Source organism: Anolis carolinensis, chromosome 6 (genome assembly GCF_035594765.1).
Source record: "Anolis carolinensis isolate JA03-04 chromosome 6, rAnoCar3.1.pri, whole genome shotgun sequence".
NCBI classification, from domain to species: domain Eukaryota; kingdom Metazoa; phylum Chordata; class Lepidosauria; order Squamata; family Dactyloidae; genus Anolis; species Anolis carolinensis.
In genome coordinates this window covers 112,235,573-112,253,216 of record NC_085846.1, presented here as the reverse complement: position 1 = coordinate 112,253,216, position 17,644 = coordinate 112,235,573, and the positions used below count along the sequence as shown (strand labels likewise).

At 36.5% G+C, this 17,644-nt stretch overlaps 1 protein-coding gene across 1 annotated transcript in view; it reads left to right on the top strand.

Moving 5' to 3' along the window:
• The first annotated feature begins 1,918 nt into the window (after positions 1-1,918).
• LOC100560385 (sodium channel protein type 5 subunit alpha) overlaps positions 1,919-17,644 on the top strand; it is a 39,329-nt gene continuing 23,603 nt past the window's right edge. Inside the window, exons 1-6 of the mRNA XM_062984583.1 lie at positions 1,919-3,197; positions 4,749-4,840; positions 6,667-6,852; positions 8,015-8,090; positions 9,019-9,163; positions 9,970-10,164. Coding sequence (XP_062840653.1) covers positions 2,968-3,197; positions 4,749-4,840; positions 6,667-6,852; positions 8,015-8,090; positions 9,019-9,163; positions 9,970-10,164 — 924 coding nt within the window. The 5' untranslated portion in view covers positions 1,919-2,967. The remainder of the gene's footprint in view (positions 3,198-4,748; positions 4,841-6,666; positions 6,853-8,014; positions 8,091-9,018; positions 9,164-9,969; positions 10,165-17,644) is intronic.

Below are 17,644 nucleotides of genomic sequence, written 5' to 3'. Positions count from 1 at the left end.
GTGTTTGATGTATGTTATATAAGGAAGATCATACAGTAGAGTTTCACTTATCCAACACTCACTTATCCAACGTTCTGGATTATCCAACGCATTTTTGTAGTCAATGTTTTCAATATATCGTGATATTTTGGTGCTAAATTCATAAATACAGTAATTACTACGTAGCATTACTGCGTATTGAACTACTTTTTCTGCCAAATTTGTTGTCTAACATGATGTTTTGGTGCTTCATTTGTAAAATCATAACCTAATTTGATGTTTAATAGGCTTTTCCTTAATGCCTCCTTATTATCCAACATATTCGCTTATCCAACATTCTGCCGGCCCGTTTATGTTGGATAAGTGAGACTCTACTGTACTTCCTATGGGATTAGAAAATGCAGTGTAACAAAAGCCTCATAATAATAATAACATTTTATTTATATTTCGCCCTTCTCCCCATGGGGACTCAGAGTGGATGACAGTATAAACAGATACAGGCAAAAATTCAATTCCTTGTTAAAATACAATGAAACACATATACACAGACAAAGGCAAAGGCTTGTCTTTTCATTTCTGGCTTTGGAGGCGGTGCTCATCTCTGGCTCTGGGCAAGATACTCCTCTCTATTTTCAAGCTGGGGAGCCTGCGTTGTCACCTCCTAGTCGTGTGACAGGCATGACTGTTTGGAGCGTCTTTATGAGTAGATAAAGTAGTACCTATTTATCTACTCACATTTGCATGTTTTCAAACTGCTAGGTTGGCAGGAGCTCGGGCTAACAGCAGGGGCTCACCCCATCCCACGGATTTGAACTGCCGACCTTCAGGTCAGCAGTTCAGCAGCACAATGGTTTAGCCCATTGCGCCATCATGGCCTAGACTGTAGAATTCATCATCATCATAGGTGATCATTCATTGCCGAGTATGATTTTCTTCCATGGGTAAAGTCTTGGTGGTGGGTCCATAAGTGACTGTAGAATTAATGCAATTTGACACTACTTGAGTTTCCATGGTGCAATGCTATGGAATCATGGGAGTTGTAGTTTGACAAGGTCTTTAGCCTTGTCTGTCAAGGGGTGCTCGTGCCTCAGCAAACTACAATTCCCATGAGTGACCTCCAAATGACATTGATAGTTTCTCCAAACGATTTGTATTATGTTACTTTTCTGTAGTAAATTATTTATTGTTCTTATTGTTCTTCTCAACAGTAGCAGTGCAAAAAATGCCAAATTTTTCATTTTCAACGGCTAACAATTTCCTCCGTTTCACTCCTGAGTCCTTGGATGAAATTAGAAAGAGAATTGTTGAGAAGAAGGCGAAGCGAGCCAAGGCCTTTGAGGAGGGCAAGGGCGAAGAGCAAGAAGAAAATATCCAACCACAGCTTGATCTGAAAGTTTTTAAAAAGCTGCCTCATCTTTATGGGAAACCCCCTCCCTGGCTCATCGCAGAACCATTGGAGGATGTCGATGCCTATTACAAAGACCATGAGGTTATACTATTTATTTATTTCTATAAGGAAAAAATGAAGATGCTACAGATTCTCACTGAGGCAGCCTGAATACAGTATGGCTCCCATAACCCCAGGTCCAATACCAGTGGTTTCATTTACATGCATCTGACAAAATAGGTTCTCATTTATACAGTAAATGAAACATATGTATTATACAATATATGAAACTTATGAAGATTATACATTATTTAATATATATTATACAGTATGAAACTTTTATAAGGGGTTGGTTTAATATCCGGTTGCTAATAAAACCGAATTGCCATGTGACAAAAGAATGCATGTCCAAAAAATTTTTGAAAATTTTTTGGAAAGCTCTGCTATAGACAGTAGTTGCAATATGTGATCATGTGGCATACTTTGATCTTATTAAAGAATTTTCTAAACAATTTAATGAGCATGCAAATTTATTTTGCAGACCTTCATGGTGATATCAGCCCGGAGAAGAATCTATCGGTTTACTGCCACAAAAGCATTATTTTTATTTAGTCCTTTTCACCCATTGAGAAGATTAGCAATCAAAATTTTGATACACACATATCCTTTACACTGATAGCCATCCTTAATTCTCTTATTACTTAACGGGAAATTGTTATTTATAATAATATAGAGATGCTAATACTACCTCCCAGAGTATTGCCACTTTTTGCTTGATAGTCAAGCAGTGCTTCTTGTAAGTCAGAGCATGGTCCAGGGTAACTCCCAAGTATTTTAGTGTGTTGCAATGCTCCAGTGGAATTCCTTCCCAGGTCATCCTCAGAGCTCGAGATACTTGTCTGTTCTTAAGGTGAAACACACATGTCTGCATTTTAGATGGTTTAGGGATCAGCTGGTTTTTCCTGTAATAGGCAATAAGAGCACCTAACGCTTCAGAGAGCTTCTGTTCAATAATTTCAAAGCTCCCTGCTTGGGCAGTGATGACTAGAAGTGACTTGCAACATGCAACCAAAAAAATGACAAATTTAAGTTAGAAGGATATACCATTTTATTCCATGTAAATATTGTGAACTTATCAGTAATTCTTTTTCCATTTGAGATGAATGCTATTTCCATAACTCATTGTTTACTTTGTTCATTACATTCATAACATGTGTTGTTCTCGCCTACTGTGTGTTTATGACTTTAAAAGATCCTCCATCATACTATAACATAACTGAGTAAGTATCAATGTACACTTTAATGCACTTTCCTCAAAAAGCAGTAGCTATTCTAATGGACTGAATTAGTAAGACGAGACAAAGAGAATTAAAAGACAGTAAGACAATGTGATGTGGGGGCTGTGAGCTTTATGTAGTATATTAGTTTCCAGATATGATGTTGGAGAGCTGTGGCCGTATCTCCTTTATTTCAGTTCTTTCAATTAAAAAAGACACATGGACTCATGCTGTGCATTGTGCAAATATGATTCAGTAATGGGCTCAGAGTTGGATATAAGATTAGATTATATAATGATACAATAAAATATAACTGCACCTGTCATGTTCTTTGGTTTCCTTTGGGAAGGGGCAGAAAGAATGAAGCAAGATGATTCCTCTACACTTCCAATGATTTTGCTTTTTTTGGCTGCTTTGTTTTCCAGGATTTTTTTCACAACCGTTTACACGACTGAATTAGTTGTAAAGGTGACGGCAAGAGGATTTGTTTTGAATGAATTTACCTATCTTCGGGATCCCTGGAATGTCCTAGATTTCTTTGTATTAATTATGACGTAAGTTCACTTCTGACCTCCTTTGTTGCAGGTCTAAAATTCCAGAGGTGGAAAGCTAAGCTAGAACCCTTCTCCTAGATTGAGCTGTTGAGACTTGCAGTCTAAATGTATTTTGAGGACTGCATGATTCCTACTCCTGATGTAGCTCTTGGCGTTCTAGATGCTGCTTCTCTGTGATTCAAGTCAGTAGAAATGCTGAACTAAGGTGTCTTTTAGAGCTAGAAGATGTGACCTACCATAGTTCTCCTCTGCTTTGTGTCTTCACAGAGTTTTATGCCAAGGCATAATCATATATGGAAGAGGGAACTTGCAAGGTGTAGTGGTTGAATATTGGACTATGGCCCTAGAAACCCCCACTCAGGCAAAGAAATCCTCTGGATGATCTCAGGCAGGGCATCCCTTACCCCACCTTATAGAAAGGCAAAGGCAAACCCCCTCTGAACAAATCTTGCTCCAAAAACGATAGGTTTATTATTTATTTATTTATTTACAGTATTTATATTCCGCCCTTCTTACCCCGAAGGGGACTCAGGGCGGATCACATTACACATATAAGGCAAACATTCAATGCCCTAACATAGAACAAAGACAGAGACAAACACAGGCTCCGAGCTGGCCTCGAACTCATGACCTCTTGGTCAGAGTGATTTGTTGCAGCTGGCTGCAGCTGGCTGCTCACCAGCCTGCGCCACAGCCTGGTTCACTTTAGGATCACAGTTAGCTTGAATGCACACTAGCTATCTTCATTTGTGTGTTTCCAAATCACCATCTGGCAGAATAAATGTAAATGGCAGAATAGTATGAATTCAGCTCAGCCTTCTTTCAGTATCAACCTTTATTTCCTTTAGTGATTGTTGGAGCAGGAAATGAGTTTGGAAGTTGCATCTGTGATAAATGAAATAGCAACTATGTAGGAAGTTACTTTATACCAGTGGTTCTCAACCTGTGGGTCCCCAGATGTTTTGACCTGCAACTCCCAGACATCCCAGCCAGTTTATCAGCTGTTAGGATTTCTGGGAATTGAAGGCCAAAACATCTGGGGACCCACAGGTTGAGAACCACTACTTTATACCATTTGGCCATCTAGCTCACTGTTAGCTACACTTACTGGAAATGTTCCCCAGTGATTCAAGCAGGAGTTCTTTTTCCTATCTCACATTGACATGCTGAGGATAGAAGCTGGAACCCAATACATCCTCCACCAAAGGATCTCTGCATATGAAGTTTTCTTATTTAAGCATCAGAACACTGACTCATGTAGTTCAGTATGAAAGCAGCTTAGCAGAGTCCTTCTAAGCCTGTGATAGCTTTTTAAGGGAAGACACTTGGGACTAAATCTGGAATGTCTGAAATGCAAATAGTGCAGCCTACCCTTTAGTTGTGGTCCATATACCACACATTTTCGCAACCAATGTAGAAGACAAGTTAACGGTATAATTTTTTTGGAATAGGCAGGAACCTATCTCTATGTAGTAAATGCAGACTGTACTTTTCAGTAAACTGAAAATTATCATTGCTAAATTTTGTTTTAAAACTTTTTCTAATTTTCAGATATTTATCCTTTGGTCGTAACTTTGGTAGCATTGCTGCTCTCCGAATTTTCAGAGTACTGAGAACGTTTAAAGCAATTTCTGTAATCCCAGGTGAGAATACGTGTGTGTGTGTGTGCATATGGGTGATATTTTGCTGTTTACTAAACTTACACAAAATTTTTAATTTCAAGATAGTTTAGTTTTGAAGTAGTTTACAGAAAAATAAAGTAGCAATGAAACAATTTAAAAGCAATCTGTTGTTAAAAAATAAAACAATAATGCAAAAAACTTTGCTGATAAAAAACACATATGAGCAATAAGACGACAGAGCTTTAAAGTGAAGTGAAGTACAATATACCAAACAGAAGTGTCAGGTTGATCAAAGAACTACATACCAACTACATTTGGGACAGTTACAGGCTAGCTGTCATGACCGGTATTCGGTTGTGAGAAACACCATAATTTTTCCATGACAGTTTGAAGCTAGAGAGAGGCACCAGGAAGGAGTGAGAAATGACACCTGGACATATGTTGCCACTACTTCCTCTCTCCAGGTATCTTGACATTCAACCAGCAATTGAGGTGATCAATACCTCTGGAGGGTACTCAGTAAAGGCTGCTGTACATGCATAACTTTAGAGCAGGATAAGCGAAACATGGAACACAAAAGCACATTATGAAGCAGTAACTATGGATACACTACACCAGGCATGGGCAAACTTTGGCCCTCCAGGTATTTTGGACTTCAACTCCCACAATTCCTAACAGCCCCAGGGCCCTTCCTTTTCCCTTAAGCAGCCTGAGACTGTTAGGAATTGTGGGAGTTGGAGTCCAAAACACCTGGAGGACCGAAGTTTGCCCATGCCTGCACTACAAGAGTAAAAAAAAATAATGAAAACATTTCTGTCTTGGTTTGAAAATCTTATTTCCTGTGGACTTACTTTGAAAGTAATTTTTATACTCTAGAAACTTCATTTTTGTGGCTGCCACAAACTATGTTGAATTGGTTGAGACTCTACAAGACATTATTTATTTATTTATTTATTTATTTATTTATTTACAGTATTTATATTCCAACCTTCTCACCCCGAAGGGGACTCAGGGCGGATCACATTACACATATAAGGCAAACATTCAATGCCTTAACGTAGAACAAAGACAGAGACAAACGCAGCTCTGATCTGGCCTCGAACTCATGACCTCTTGGTCAGAGTGATTTGTTGCAGCTGGCTGCAGCTGACAGCTCACCAGCCTGTGCCACAGCCCGGACATTCATTGTTCATCTATAGCAAAATGTGCTGCAGGATAAACCTTTTCCATGTTTTTCTTATAGAACCAATTAAGAAATGACATTTATAACCCAGGAACAAAAATTGTGTTACTTAGTGCTGTTGACATTCAATGAAACACTGCCAGTGTGGACCAGTCATGGGTTGTTGGAGAAGCGACACTGAAGCAAAGTACTTGAGTCACTGGGATCATGTTCACAGGATAACTCAGGCATGGGCAAACTTTGGCCCTCTGGGTGTTTTGGTCTTCAACTTCTACAATTCCTAACAGCTGGTAAGCTGGCTGGGATTTCTAGGAGTTGAAGTCCAAAACACCTGGAGGGCAGAAGTTTGCCCATGCCTAGATATCTCTTTGCTCCATCTTGCACATAACGTGGGATGCTGTAAGAGTGCCTCTTTTTCATGAGCTCCTTGTGAAATGGACATTAGGGACACTGGTGCTGCAGATTTATGAACATTGTTCCAGGCAAGAACCTATTCTGACCACACAATTTTTCACAAACAATAGTTTTGGGTGTGACCCATGTGACACAGCATCTTAAGGTAACAGATGACAAATATCATCAATGTGGCTGTAAATTGCATTCTTCCAGTTTCCATATAATATTGTTTTCTATATCATATTTTTTCTTTTCTTTTTTTCCATAGGGTTGAAAGTTATTATAGCCTCACTCCTTCAATCAGTGAGGAAGCTCGCAAATGTAATGCTGTTAACAGTTTTCTTCTTGGCTGTCTTTGCCCTTGTTGGCCTTCAGCTTTTCATGGGCAATTTAAAATATAAATGTGTCCATCAAGATTTCATTAACAAAAGCTCAGATTTGTTAGAGGGTCCAGGTAAATTATATGTCTTTCTCGATATACACAGACATTTTAAATGTGTTGTAAACCAGTGCCTCTCAAAATTTGCCCCCCCAATATATATATATATATATATATATATATATATATATATATATGTGTGTGTGTGTGTGTCTTCAATTCCCAAACGCCCTTGTCAGTTTAGCTAATGCTTTGAAGCATTTAAAACTGCCTTTTCTATTATATACCCTTTTCTTAATAAACTTGTTACTTATTGTGTAAGGCTTGAAAATTTGAACCAAGAATTGTTATCCAAACAAGAGGCATTGATCTTAAACAGGAAAGCAAGATACAGAACCAAAGACAAGAACTCCTAACTAGGAGCATCCAAGACAGGCGACCTGACCCATAAAAATCCAGCATTGATCTCCCAATGAACATTATCTTAAAACACTTAAGAATTCTAATTCTTACCCATGACACCACACTTTCTCATACCTGGGTTCCCTTTGCTTATGTTTCAGCCTCTGGGAACAACAAATTTGTCTCTGCTTCGCACTATCTCTTCGTAACTGTAATAGTTGAGTTATAGGCAGAGCTCCTGTCTCCTCCACATTCCTTTCAGAGCCAATCCCTGGCAGATTTTTATGAGAACCACTTTGTTTCCTGAACAATAGATAAACTGAAACATTCCCATCATCAGGAGGAACACTTTCTTTCCCCCCCCCCCCCCACAGAAGTAACAGGTTCAGAAGTAAAAACCTCAGACTCCACCAAAAGGTCCCCCTCCTCATTCTCAAAGATTTCACAGGCCTCAACACGTATTCTGTATAAGATTATATTCCTTTTACAAATAATGTTAAGACTTTTGATGCCTTCAGTGAAATGTAAAGGCAATATATAAAGTATGTACCTATAAGATGAGAAATCTATGTCCTCTCCACAGGGCATGTATGTGTCCATTTTTTAAAAATAGCATGAAAGATAATTATGCTGCTTGGTTTTTCACCTATTAAAAATCCTTGAAGTTCAATACATAAGAATGCTTCAGTAGAGTGCTTATGCTAAATCAGCTTCATGGCAGCCCTGTGAATAATCTGGGGGCCCTCCTCACCAATTTATAAATAAGTGATAATTATGGCCATTGTTTCTCAATATGGGAAAATGTTTAAATAACTTTTATTACTTTTGTTTCCAGAAAAATGCTCAATCTACCAGAAAATGAATGGCTCTTCTGATCCATTGTTATGTGGATACACTTCAACTCCTAATGAGTAACTAATATCCTTTAAAAGTTCAGACCAATTATGGGGTGGGGTTTGTAAATAGAATCAGGACCACATCATAGAGTAGCATATTTCCTTTATGCGATGACACCAAAGAAAGCCAGTTTCTCTATGGTTGACCATGTTGATTGAGGAGTAGGTTCAGACTGTGCTATTCCCCTGTATTTAATTTCAAAGGTGGAGCTCATCTTATTTCCCCAGAGAAGATCCCACCCTTGATCCATTTCCTAACCGCTCTCAAATTAGAGCTTCTTCCAGTTCCATTAAGAACGGCCTAAGAATGACTAATGTTATTCTTAACTAGAGATAGAAATCTGCTGAAATACTGCAAATAATCCAGATCAATGCAAATGAGACCACCATGTGAGTGCACTGGGCATGCCACCTTATCTTAAATTAATTCTGGAAAGGGGAGCTATATGGCTCACAACCCTGGTGTTGGCACAGATTAAAATTAAATCGTATGTTCTACAAAGAACACATTCCAGGACAGTTCTGGGACATACAGTAGTGGAGATAATATATGCCTGTCCCCAACTTGGTTTGTCGTCTTTAAGTGAACAAAAATGCAGAAAGACCCAAGTATCCGTGGAAAGGAAGAAGGCAGAGTTTGAGCAAAAACAGGGTTTTTTTTATGGAGGGCAGGATGGGGTGATTGTCAGAGGTAGAAGAAGCTGAGATGCTCCCTGGAAGAACCCAAAGGCGTAATTAGTTTAAGAGGGAATAGAAACTGCTGTTTAGATAGTGCCGTGGACAGTTATACTCATTCTGTTCAGATGTGTATTACAATTAGCCTCATTCTTTGAAATTCTCACTACTTTAAGAAATAGCATTCAGGCTTATAGCAAGTTTTGATAATGAAGTGAGTTGTCTTTTTCTTGAAATCTATTAATAACACAATGTCTGTCATTAATAGCACCGAATGTCAAGCCAACTTTGTTTGTGTGAAACATGGAGACAATCCTAACTATGGATACACAAGTTTTGATCACTTTGGGTGGGCTTTCCTTTCTTTGTTTCGACTAATGACGCAGGATAGCTGGGAAGTTCTCTATCAACAGGTAAGACATAATATAAGTAAATAGTGCGTAGACTCTACACACACACATGGCTTTTTAAAAGCTTGGACAGTGTAAGTGTTCTATATGAAATGTTATGTTATGTCATATTTCTCATCTACATGATTGTAACACGAGCAGTAGGAAATGCATTGTGACATATGTACTGACTTGGCAGTTATTACCTTTTTTTGTTTTACAAATTCAAATAACATTTATTTTTTCTTTGTGTATGTTTAAATTATTGTGGATATATATTTAATTATTTTTGATTTGATCCTCAGCTTTTTTGAACCATAATTGCTTTGTTATATACAAAAGGATTAATCAGCATAAACAATGCATGTATACACTGATTAAGTTATCATACTAGGACTGGAATCCTGCTAATGCTTTATATCAAGAAATGCCTTAGGGCAGGCACAGGTAAACTTGGGCCCTCCAGGTGTTTTGGACTAGAACTCCCACAATTCCTAACAGCCAGTGGCTGTTAGGAATTGTGGGAGTTGTAGTCCAAAACACCTGGAGGGCCCAAGTTTGCCCATGCCTTCCTTAGAGTCACCATAATTCAGGAAACAAGTTGAAGATATAGAACAACACTGTCTTCCTGAGTCTAAATTTGTTATATCTAACTGCACATGCCACCTGTGCCAAAATAATGTTTTGGCTGTAATATATTAAAATGGCTATCCTTCTGAAACTGTCGCTACATAATATGTAATTACTATCCAGTCACATGTTAAAATTGCTTATTTTGCAATTTTGCAACCTCTGAGAAGCTATACAATTATATAATCTTGTCCACATAGGTTATCCGAACATCTGGGAAAACTTACTGCATCTTTTTTGTGATCGTCATCTTTCTGTGTTCATTTTATCTCTTCAATTTAATCCTGGCTGTTGTAACAATGGCATATGATGAGCAACACAAAGCAACACTTGCACAAACAAAGGCAAGAGAGATGTTGCTTCAGAAAGCAAAGGATATATTAAAAAAGGAAAAGGTTTGTAAAAGCGCAATTATTACAAATGCTTTTATTATTATTACAAACGTCAAACTTTCTTATGAATACATTCCTGCAGTCATTGTTATTCCACTGTATTAAAGGCTTTGAATGTTTTCCAGAATAAAAGGCAAGATATAAATAAACGAAACTCAAATCATATTTAGTATTTTTGTTGATTTTTACCTGTCATCTGGATCTAATCTAAAGGGTAATCATACTGAATGGGAGCTTGGGCAACTTATCCAGGAAATAAATGTGACCAAACAATTGTGGAAATGGTTAAAAATATCTGGATAAAATGTTCATGGCTGCAGTTGGTATACAGTTCATATCCCAGGCTTAGTATCTGAGTGCTCATAGGAGGAATTTGGATAAAGCCGTTGTCCACCTTAAATGATATCTCTATTGGCTAACTCTCTTAATAATAATAACAGTAATAATAACATTTTATTTATATTCTGCTCTGTCTCTCCGAGGGGATTCAGAGCAGATTACAACATACACAGATAGGCAAACATTCAAAGCCTTTAATACAGTGAAAAGGCTTCTCCTTTCATCTCTGGCTTTCTGGAGGCGGTGCTCAACTCTGGCCATAGGGAGGTGCTCTTGTTTCATTTTCAAGCTGAGGAGCCTGTTGTTTATAGACACCACCTGGTTGTGTTGCTGGCATGACTGCATGGCCAAAACGGTACCTATTGATCTACACACATTTATATGTTTTCGAATTGCTAGGTTGGCAGGAGCTAGGGCTAAAAGCGGGAACTCACCCTGACCTGTGGCTTCGAACTGCCAACCTTGAGTTCAACAGATTCAACAGTTCAACGATTTAACCCAGGGGTCCCCAAACTTTTTAAGCAGAGGGCCGGTCCACAATCCTTTGGACTGTTGAAGGGCCGAATAATCATTTGAAAAAAAAATCCAACAAATTCCTATGCACACTGTAAATGTCTTATTTGTAATGCAAAACAACAACAACAACAACAACAACGAAAGAACAATACAATATTTAAAAATGAAAACAATTTTAACCAACATAAACCTATCAGGATTTCAATAGGAAGTGTGGGCCTGCTACTGGCCAATGAGATAGTCAAGTTAATTAGGATTGTTGTTGTTGTTGTTGTTGTTGTGTGCCTTCAAGTCATTTCAGACTTTGGCCGAGCCTAAGTCTAAAATTATTTATTTATTCATTTACTACATTTATTTACTACATTTATATCCCACCCTTCTCACCCCGAAGGGGACTCAGAGCAGCTGTATGTACATACAATATATTATTAGCATAGCACAATATTAGCATTATATATCATCATATTGAACTATACCACTATACTGTAATATGTAATATATAACATATAATTAATATTATTATATGGTATTACTATTAGTATTATATTGTATAACATGATATTATTATCAATATTATATGTATATACAATATATTATATTATTAAAACTGATATAAAAATATTATATTATAAAACTGAGGGCGGGGGCCAGGTCAATGACCTTGGAGGGCCGCATCCGGCCCCCGGGCCTTAGTTTGGGGACCCCTGATTTAACCTATTGCACAACTGTGGCCCTACATTTAGGCCACATCTGTACTGACCATTTAATGTAGTTCAAAGCTAACTTCTAACTGTGGTAACTGGAATGCATACCCACAAAACCATGCGAAAGAAAGGCCTTCATGCACATTAATGTTCTATGGTTTCTATAATCACATCTAGGCTTCAAACTGATTCCAGGATTTACTGTGCTTCTATCTGCACAGCAAAACCACATTTTTCAATACTGACTTAAATGGTCAGTATAGATGTCTCTTTAGCCTTGAAGAAACAAATGGAAACCCTTCCTAAATAGCACTTCCCTTCTTCCCCAAATATGTCAGCAACATAGAGAACATTATCAAAATCAGGACATACTTTTTGGCTACCTCTATTTCACAAATATGAATAGTGAAAGATTGCCCTCTCATATCTAATTTCACAATCTTATCTCACCATTAAAGAGTTATAAATTATGTAGTCCATCCAACATGTTACATATTGATAGGATTTGAGTTATGCTCTTCAGTATACATTATAGCTGACAAAACTGATACTGTCTTGAATTCCATTTATGGCAGAATGGTGGAATACAAATAAAATAACTGTCAAATAGTCAGATTTTCAAAATACCACATGTTGAAAATGATAATACTACTAGAAATATGGGTTCTGCAGTTTTTGGAAAATAGATGCCTTATCTCATTGACTAGGTTATTAATTACTGGATTTTGGCCCCGGTAGTCCTATCTACTTAGACATGGGGATGCTTTGATCTAGTTTTTAATATGACTGATATTTTATACTGGCTTTTTACCGGTTATATTTTGCAAGCTCTGTTTTATACTCCATGCATCCTGCTTTTAACCATGGAATTTTACAGGGTTTCTATAGATGCTTGGTTGATATTTTTACTTATGTTTTTTAAATGACTGATCTTATACATTGGCATTTTACCAGTAATTGTGCAGCTCTCAGCACATGTTGCACTTGTACTGCTGTACCTCACAATGTATAGTTTGCATGTTCTGTTTTATTCTGCTTGCATCCTACTTTTAAGTGTTGGATTTTATAGTGTTTTGTATAGATGTTTGTTTGATGTTGTTTCTGTATATGCATATGACCATTGGTCGGAGCATTAATAAATTGATTGATACTTAGACATAGAAATGACCTCTCCCATGGTAGCAAGGATCTGTTCCAGAAGTATTTCTCCTCACTAAGTGGCAAGTTTTCCCCTTAATTCATGTTTGCAAATTGTACTTATTTGAACATTGTCTATTTCAGGAAGCAATTGAGCAACAACACATGGATGAAGATGCAGAAATGTCAGGTGAAGAGTCAAAAAATAAAAAAGAGAGAAAACGCAAGAAGAGGAAGAAACCCAAGGGCAAAAAGCGCAGAACCTATGGGGAAGATGAAACTATGTTTTATTCTACACCTGATAAAATTCAAACAGATCTTGTAAGTTTTAGTAGCATAAACCTTATATGCTGAATTTGTAGATATACACAAATCTTCAGTGATATTCGCTAAAAAACCTTACCTAAGGATGCATCTGACTGTTTAAAGCAGGGGTCCCCACACTAAGGCCCGGGGGCCGGATGCAGCCCTCCAAGGCCATTTACCTGGCCCCACCCTCAGTTTTATAATATAATATTTTAAAATCATTTTTAATAATATATTGTATTTGCATATAATATTGATAATAATATTATAATGTTATACAATATAATACTAATGCCATATAATAATATTAATTATATGTTATATATTACATATAATATTACAGTATAGTGCAGGGGTCCCCAAACTAAGGCCTGGGGGCCGGATGCAGCCCTCCAAGGTCATTTACCTGCCCCCAACCCTCAGTTTTATAATGTAACATTTTATATCATTTTTAATAATATATGTATATTGTATATACATATAATATTGATAATATTATAATGTTATACAATATAATATTATTAATAATACCATATAATAATATTAATTATATGTTATATATTACATATAATATTGCAGTAAAGTGGTATAGTTCAATATAGTAATATATAATGCTAATATTATGCTATGCTAATAAAATAATATATTGTATGTACACATATATATATATTCAGGGTGAGAAGGGCGGGATATAAATGTAATAAATAAATGCATTAAATGAATAAATAAATAATTGTAGGCTTAGGCTCGCCCAAAGTCTGAAATGACTTGAAGGCACACAACAACAACAACAACAATCCTAATTCACTTGACTATCTCATTGGCCAGAAGCAGGCCCACACTTCCCATTGAAATCCTGATAGGTTTATGTTGGTTACAATTGTTTTCATTTTTAAATATTGTATTGTTCTTTCATTGTTGTTGTTGTTTTGCACTACAAATAAGACATGTGCAGTGTGCATAGGAATTTGTTCGTTTTTTCTCTCTCCAAATGATAATTCGGCCTCTCCACAGTCTGAAGGATTGTGGACCGGCCCTCTGCTTTAAAAGTTTGAGGACCCCTGGTTTAAAGCATTCCTTGGGGCAGCAACTTTAATACTATAATTACCTTCAAGATTCTAAAAGTCTTTTTTTTTTAAAGCTACCATATTTATCTAAATCAAATCATAATGAATTCTGAATTTTACATCAGCATTTACATCTTACCTTACTATTCAAAATTATATTACTTTTCTGTCCTTGTCATGAGTCTGCAGGATTTCTCACTGTTTACTTCTGTTAAGCCCTCTTTTCGTTGGAGGACATTAGTATTTTATGTATAGTTTGTGGGGTTGGTCTAGATAGCCTCTTCCACCTTGCATTTGAAATCTCCCTGTGGTTGTGCTTCTAGGACTTTAACTCCCTCCACAAAGACTGGCAGTAAACCCTGGAGGAGAGGAAGTTTGAGATCTGTTATTTAATAAATTGTTGTTTTTACTTCAGATGTGTAGCATTTGATCTGTTCCCTGCATCATAGACACCTTCCAAATAAATCGCTAGTGTGGGGGCAGAATAGTTCTGCTTTTGATATTAATGTTACTCCCATATTTAACCAAAGGAAACATTTGCTAAATCCTGTTGCATAACAGTATTTGAAAGCTACACTATGTTTGCAATTGAATCCTGGTTACTCTTGTGCTCCAGTTGATAATGACAAATGCTAAACATTATCAATCTCGGGTAGCAAATATATTTTCACATAATAGCTGAAAATTGTAGGTGTGCTCCAGTTGACAATGACGAATGCTAAACACTATCAATCTCAGGTAGCAAATATATTTTCATACAATAGCAGAAAATAGTAGATGTTTGATATTAATATAGTGCTTGCTTCGGCAGCACATATACTAAAATTCTCCTCCTTTTTGCCTTGTGCTGATTTGTATTGTGTTTTGAAATGGTCATATGACTGGTCAAATAAATAAATAAAAATTATTATTATTTTATGACACAGCAAACAAGATAGACATGCTGGATTTCGTATCACAAAATCACAAGTCGAACACTTCCCAAGTGTCTAGGACTGTGTGATGTATTTTCGGATGATGCGTGCAGATCCCAGTAGGGTGGCCTTTTGCAGTTGGCAGATCGTAATTTTGTCAATGTCTATTGTTTCCAAATGCCTAATAATAATAATAATAATAATAATAATAATATAGTTGACATTTGGTAAATATTTTACGGATATTGATGAATTTCTCAGATATAAATCAACAAAGAAGTCCAAAACACCTGGGGGCTTAAGTTTTCCCATGCCTGCCTTATAAAGTACAGCTTCTGGGGAGTGCAATTTTCCAGCCTTTGCAATGTGCATGCAGAGGTACTTTAGTCATACAAGTGAAAACTTTGAATCTGTATCCCTGTTTTCCAATAGCTCAATTTATCAGTCTAATTCTTAGTTGCCATCATGTTGGCAAGAAAGATGTGAAGACGAAAGCTTTGCTTCTCAATTTGATCTGTCTCAATACTCCTCACCCTGCTTGGAAAACAGGGACAAAGCTACAGAATAAAATTGTCAGGCCAAGTTCTGGGGCCATGTAATCCCTGCCTTTCTGGTTATGAAGGGGGCTTCATTTGTTTGTGGATGAGTCTTTTGAATTAAGACAAAAGCCTTTGGGGTAAATAAAAAAATGTTCAATTTACTAACTAATATAACCTAATTGGTATGATGGTTTGGAGGAAAATGTTTCACTTTAATGAACGTGATTTTTAGACCCCTTTGCATACATTACCCTCTACTGTATAGAGGATTGTGTGTAATTAAATGGGGACATGGTAGCGTCTTTTACGTTATTAAACCGTCTTTTATTTTCTGCAATCAAAGAAAGATCTGTTAATGTCCTATCACCTGCCAACTGAAACTCTTCAGGACCCATTTCAAAGACAAAAATTAACCAGTGCTGCCAATGTCGTCAGCAAAACCTTGGGTAAGTTAAAATTAATCATCTTTTGCAAAGCACTGTTCTTTGAAGTGTTAGGTATAAAATGAAAATAAATCAAATTGACATTTTAAAAAAATGTATAGTATTTGTTTAAAATTGAATGAAAAACTGGTGAATAGAGATTTGTAAACAAATTATTAGAATAGGTCTATGGACAAATTAAAAAGGATTCTGGAATGAGGAGTGAGGATATAGTAAATATGCAGATTAAGACCTGTATCTGTACATTTTAGGAAACCATGGTATTCAGGTACAGGTAAATATAAAATAAGGAATACAAAATACATATGATCATCCTATATATTGACTTTAGGTTTTTTTAGATACATGTGTTTGCCCTGCTCAAATTAGTCCATTACTGTGCTGACTTGGTTTGATGGTAGCCGTAGAATGGAAACCACATTCCCATGTCTTTTTAAAACAAGCACCTTTTGCTGTTTTTTTAATCCTAGATAATGCAGATTTTGACTAAATGTGTCAGAAAGGGCTATGCATTAATAGTTATCCAGTTTAACATTTCCTCAATAGTTAAACAAAAAATGACTACGAATATGATGAAAAGTATGGCTTGTGTAGGAATTATTTGGGGTTTTTTTGTCAGTGTTTCTTGAATCAGATATATGTGGATGAGAAAATATTTATCTGTAAACTTTCAGTGAAGTTTTTCTACTGCTTCATAATTTGCTGTTTAGAATGGGAAGACCCAAAATTGAAATTCCCTCCTGGCATAAAAAAGGCTGTCCGGAAATATCTCATTTGGAAATGCTGTCCCTTCTGGTTGCATGTGAAAAAAGCAATGAAGAAGTTCATGATAAACCCTTTTATGGAATTATTTATTACACTGTGCATTATAGTGAACACTTTATTGATGGCACTAGAAAGCATGTCTATTCCGAAAAATGTGGTTGTGATAGGAAACCGGGTAAGTTTTTAGATCTTTATTAAGCATCATGTCAGGAATCACTTTTTTATTGATATACTCTCCAAGACTTTTGGTGCTATTTTGAGTATACCGTAGATTCTCGCTTATCCGGAAGAACGTTGGATAAGTGAAAATGTTGGATAATAATGAAGGATTAAGGAAAAGCCTATTAAACATCAAATTACATTATGATTTTACATATTAAGCACCAAAACATCTTGTTTTACAACAAAATGACAGAAAAAGCAGTTCAATACACAGTAATGTTATGTTGTAATTACTGTATTTACGAATTTAGCACCAAAACATCACAATATATTGAAAACATTGACTATCAAAGCATTGACTACTAAAAGGCAGACTGAAAGTTGGATAAGCGAGACTCTACTGTACCACGAATCACACTTTGTTTCTTGCGATCCCTTTATTTCATTTGTTTTAAACTTATTTATTATGCAATGCTTTTGATATGAAATAAATAACTTTGTTTCTTGAACCCACAGAAATACGATATTCTCTTCTGCTGCTGCCATTTTTTGTGAAATCAGGCAGTTGCACAGTATAGTCACTGAAATGAA